Below are 5630 nucleotides of genomic sequence, written 5' to 3'. Positions count from 1 at the left end.
CACTGTCATCTTTATGGTCCAAGTACATAGCTCTGGAACCTGAGGAAGGATGTCTTCTTGCCTGGAAGGGGACATAAATAAAGAAATAGCAGTCAGTAAAGTATGGAAAATGGTCACACTTTATGAAAAGCTAAAGTGTTACATGCTGTGATGATTCCTTGGGAGCAAAGCCCTGTGCGTGGCTATTACTCTCAGGGAGATCCCTTTCAAGAACTATATTCTCCGCTGCCACCACTCAGTGAATTACCAATAAACTATAAATTATTAATTATTATAATTATAATAGCTCACAGCTATCCCTTCCCCACACACACTGAGACTTGTGAGGAATAGAGAGAGAGTTCTAGTTTCAATAGCCGAGTCTAGGCACGTGTATAGGAGTATAGAGATAGCAGATGCTTTTTAAGAAAGAAGTTTATTTTAAAAAGGGATAGAATAGGATAGAAAGAATTTATAACACTCTTGCAAAGCCTCTTTGCCTTGCAGGTCAAAGAACATAGTTACAGAATTCATTCCAGACAAGCCATTGTTTAAAATAACAAAAGGCCTAAACGCACTAGCTAACACATTCCTAACTACTCACAACAGATGGGATTTGTAGTCCTTTGGAGTTCCTGGGTGCAGGGAGGGCCCCCTGGCCTCTCGACCTGCATTCCCTTGAGTCTGTGTCTCCCAGACTCAAAGAGACAGCATCTGGTTTCCCCCTCAGGAGAGGATCAAGGGAGAGACAAAAGACCGCATGGCTGCAGAAGTCCTTTTAAAGATTCCCCATAGAAAGTTCTTGAATCTCGCGGTCCTACTCTCTGATTGGTCAGTTAGACCTTACATCAGCTATGATGTCACAGCTCATTAGCATGTAATGTCATCTCTCATTAGCATGCACCTCCTCCCAGATTAACCCTTTGTGTTCAGGAGAAGTTCCCAGATGGCTGGAGACCCAGCCATCACACGCCCCCCAAATCTCGGACGGTTTGGAAGAAACTGCAAGTTGAGACCAAACTGGCTGAGATTTCAACCTGTCAAAGAGAAAGCACATAAGCAGACATGTGACACGCCCCCCAAGGTCCACTTGGCCTGGAACACTGGATCAGAGCCACCCTGGCAAGGATGTCATCTTGGTACCTGTGAAAGAAATATAAACAAACACATAATGCACAGTAGAACAACTCAAATGAGAGGTAGTTCAACAATATAGCAAGTTCAGGTAGTTCAAAGATGTGCGGCCTCATTGGCCTCAGTGGCCCACTAGCCCTCTGCGGGAGAGACAGTCAGCCACCACATTAGAGGTTCCAGCCACATGTTGAATTTCAAAGTCAAAGTCTTGTAGGGATACACTCCAGCGGGAGCTTATTATTTGCTCCCTGCACTGAGTGAAGCCATCGTAATGCTGCATGATCAGTCTGGAGAGTGAATTGGCGGCCCCATACGTAAGGCTTTAGCTTGTCTACGGCATAGACAATGGCGTAGCACTCCTTCTCTGGTATGGACCAGTTGGATTCTCTGGCAGACAGCTTCTTGCTGAGGAACAGCACAGGATGTAAGAAGCCATCTGGGCCCTCTTGCATCAAGACTGCACCAATGCCTCTGTCTGAAGCATCAGTGGCTATTGTAAAGGGTTTATCAAAATCTGGTGCCATCAAGACTGGATCGGACGTCAGAGCTCTCTTCAGGGTGTCGAAAGCCTCCTGGCACCCATCAGTCCATTTTACTATCTTGGGTTTCTTTGAACCCGTGAGGTCTGTCAGAGGAGCTGCTATCTGACTGTAGTGTGGGACAAACCTCCTGTAATAACCCGACAAGCCAAGGAAGGATTGGACTTGTTTTCGGGACTTTGGTCTTGGCCAGTCCTGAATCACCTCAACCTTCGCTTGCAAAGGTGTGATAGTCCCTTGGCCTACCTCATGACCGAGGTAGGTCACCCTCTCCAGCACAAACTGGCACTTCTTGGCCTTGATTGTAAGGCCAGCCTCCTGAATGCGCTGAAAGACAGTCTCTAAATGTTTGAGATGGTCTTCCCAGGAGTCAGAGAAGATCGCAATGTCATCCATGTGATGATTCCTTGGGAGCAAAGCCCTGTGCGTGGCTATTACTCTCAGGGAGATCCCTTTCAAGAACTATATTCTCCGCTGCCACCACTCAGTGAATTACCAATAAACTATAAATTATTAATTATTATAATTATAATAGCTCACAGCTATCCCTTCCCCACACACACTGAGACTTGTGAGGAATAGAGAGAGAGTTCTAGTTTCAATAGCCGAGTCTAGGCACGTGTATAGGAGTATAGAGATAGCAGATGCTTTTTAAGAAAGAAGTTTATTTTAAAAAGGGATAGAATAGGATAGAAAGAATTTATAACACTCTTGCAAAGCCTCTTTGCCTTGCAGGTCAAAGAACATAGTTACAGAATTCATTCCAGACAAGCCATTGTTTAAAATAACAAAAGGCCTAAACGCACTAGCTAACACATTCCTAACTACTCACAACAGATGGGATTTGTAGTCCTTTGGAGTTCCTGGGTGCAGGGAGGGCCCCCTGGCCTCTCGACCTGCATTCCCTTGAGTCTGTGTCTCCCAGACTCAAAGAGACAGCATCTGGTTTCCCCCTCAGGAGAGGATCAAGGGAGAGACAAAAGACCGCATGGCTGCAGAAGTCCTTTTAAAGATTCCCCATAGAAAGTTCTTGAATCTCGCGGTCCTACTCTCTGATTGGTCAGTTAGACCTTACATCAGCTATGATGTCACAGCTCATTAGCATGTAATGTCATCTCTCATTAGCATGCACCTCCTCCCAGATTAACCCTTTGTGTTCAGGAGAAGTTCCCAGATGGCTGGAGACCCAGCCATCACACATGCAGTAATGTGCAGGTATTAAATAGGATAACCAAAACCTTTGAGTGCAACAGCTCGTAGATAGGAATTCACAGTACTATATCACATTATAATATTTTTTTTAAAAAATCAGCAATGCTGTGCCCAGTATGAGCTCACTTGCAGTTTCAAATTAACTACATAGCCTTATATACTTCATAATACAGACTTAATGTGGAAAGTAATTTTTACTGCAGTTCCCAGAATCCACCAGTAGCCAAGGTGGCTGATAGGATTCAGGGTGTTCTAATCCAATAAAGAACTTTTTTCCACCTCTGCGGATGTATCTATGCTGTAGAAATGATACTGTTTGACATCATTTTAACTGCCATGGCTCCATCTTACAGAATCTTGGGATTTGTTGTTTTGTGAGGCATCAGCACTCTTTAGCAGAGAAGGCTAACAACCCTATAAAACTGCAGATCCCAGAATTCCATAGGTTGGAGCTAAAACATTTAAAGTGGTGCCAAACTGCATTATTTCTACAGTGTAGTTGTACCCTCAACGTAGGCCATCAAAAATAAATCCTACCTGAATACAATGGAACTTACTCCCAGGAGAGCTTGCATACTTTTGAAATGTTAATGTCACTTGTGAAAAAGCATTAAGAAAGTTCCCTGTTCACAGAGAATCTGGCATGGTTCCTGCATGAAACAAAGAAGAAGAGAAAAAAGAGTGGCAGGAGGCACATCCACTGCTGAAGCATGGAAGGTATTCAAGGGATAGGCAACCACCTTTCCCTCTCAGAACACCCTCCAGACCCATGAGTGAAGCTGACCATGTGGTTAGACTGTGCAATGAATGCTGGTCATGCAAAGTCCTTATTAGTCACATCTAAGCATTTGTGTAACAGTATCTGGGATTCTTCAAAGGCTAGGTTCATACCCTCCTTGGCTGCATTTCACAGTCAAAACAAAGACATACTCATTGAGGTAGGGTTTCCTTTTGTGAGTTTTACATACTATGTTATGAGCAGCATCTGGTTGTTCTTATTATATTGCTGGTGTTGCAGAATATTACTGTGTTCTATGATTGGCTTTAATTGCTTTGAGTGCTGTGTGCTCAGCAGAAAGGCTGGATATGTGTTGTTCTATAAATAAACAAACCAAATGTTGTGAGAGTTTGCCTTGGTTCCCTCCCTAAAAGAAGCAATAGCCCTAAAAGCAAATGTATTAGATATAGATATACTGCATATATGACATATCCACTTCTTTCTCTCTCTTTCTTTCTCTCTCACATACAATTGATATCTGACTTCATCTATTTCTCTCAGAAATAAATGCCTTAGGAAGATTGCTTGAAAATGTGTGTGTATACTTGTCTGTATGTACATATCCATGAGCATATACAGTTCTAACCAGATGTGCATGAGTGGGTGAAAAAACTGATTGCCACAGCTAAGCAGCATTTCATTAAGCTTGTCCACTTTACAAGGCAGCATTAAATACACTTTTAAGCAATGATTCACCACAAAGACCTCAAGGCACAGTGGTATTCGGAAAAGCAGGAAACGTTATAAATATGGACTCTGTGATCTCTTTTTCGCCCACCTCACAATATATCATTCGTTAATATCAGCATATATTGTAGCAACAAGAATGAAGCAAACAAGCAAAGTATACACTGACCTCTTGTGGCAAACACACAGATTTTAGTAAATTGCAAAATCTCCTCAAAAGGGGTACCACAATCATAATTACAAATCAATCCTCTCTCTGTAGAGTTTATCACATGGGAGGAATTTTCTCTTAATTTTGAATGAAAAGAAAGTGGGGCCAGAACGCATTCATGTGAATTCACTAGTTTATTCAAACTGACTTCCCATTGCCCAAAAATAGCTTGCCATTGTCCAAAATTGCGTGTGATCACCTCTCACACAATAATGTCAAACCTCATGATTGCATTCGGACTGACTTCCCATTGCCCAGAATTGCATGTAGTAGTCTGTCACGCAATAATGTTAAACCCCATGATTGTGTTCGGATTGCCATTGGATTATACTTCCAATTTCCCTTGTTTGATAACGTCCTGTGTGTCTGCTAAGAATTAAATCCCAATGAGTTCATGACTGCTTTCTCACAAGTGTGTTTGCATAAAACTGCAACTTGTCATACATCTGCAGGACCACTTCCCCTCATACAAGCCTGCCCAGCATTTCAACAGAGCCTTTGTTGGATATCCCACCATCCTGAAAGGCCAGAATGATGAGTATATAAGACAGAGTTTTCACAGTAACAGCACCTCATTTGTGAAACTCCATCCCAAGGAAAATCAGACTGGCTCTATCTCTTTTGAGCTACTGGCAAAACAGCCAAAGTTGCATTGTTTTGCATGGTCTTTGCTCCTAAAATCAGGGCTAACTTTAGGAGTGGTTTGATTGTGTATGGTACTCAAACTGGTTTTTAAAATATTGGCCAGAATTCACTAAGAAAGTTGCAAATGAGTAACCTGGAGTTTGTATTCATGATCCCTATGTATTCACTACTTTATTTATTATTTATTTCATTTACTTTAAGGGATACCAAAGACCATGAAAGTCCCCAATTCCTACTTACTAGGCATCAACCACTGCAGACAGCAGGGATCAGTTCCCAGGTCAATTAGGAAGAAGCTTATTGATGTTTCCACTCATCCCCTTCCATGGGTGATCCCTGGTGTGAGGGGAAGTGGAACACAGGCCCTATTTCTTCCTATCACAACAGAGATGAAAGAGGGTGAATACATCAGTCAGCTGCTTCTCAATCAGCAGGAGGACAGACC

At 42.5% G+C, this 5630-nt stretch overlaps 1 protein-coding gene across 1 annotated transcript in view; it reads right to left on the bottom strand.

Annotated features, from left to right (window-relative positions):
- The window catches only part of OCA2 (OCA2 melanosomal transmembrane protein), a 224097-nt gene extending 219520 nt beyond the window's left edge, over positions 1 to 4577 (bottom strand). Inside the window, 3 exon segments of the mRNA XM_042459282.1 lie at positions 2 to 61; positions 3422 to 3514; positions 4499 to 4577. Coding sequence (XP_042315216.1) covers positions 2 to 61; positions 3422 to 3439 — 78 coding nt within the window. The 5' untranslated portion in view covers positions 3440 to 3514; positions 4499 to 4577.
- Positions 4578 to 5630: the final 1053 nt, after the last annotated feature.

The sequence above is a fragment of the Sceloporus undulatus genome, chromosome 3 (assembly GCF_019175285.1).
Source record: "Sceloporus undulatus isolate JIND9_A2432 ecotype Alabama chromosome 3, SceUnd_v1.1, whole genome shotgun sequence".
In the NCBI taxonomy this organism is placed as follows: Eukaryota; Metazoa; Chordata; class Lepidosauria; order Squamata; family Phrynosomatidae; genus Sceloporus; species Sceloporus undulatus.
This window is presented reverse-complemented; position numbering and strand designations above follow the sequence as displayed.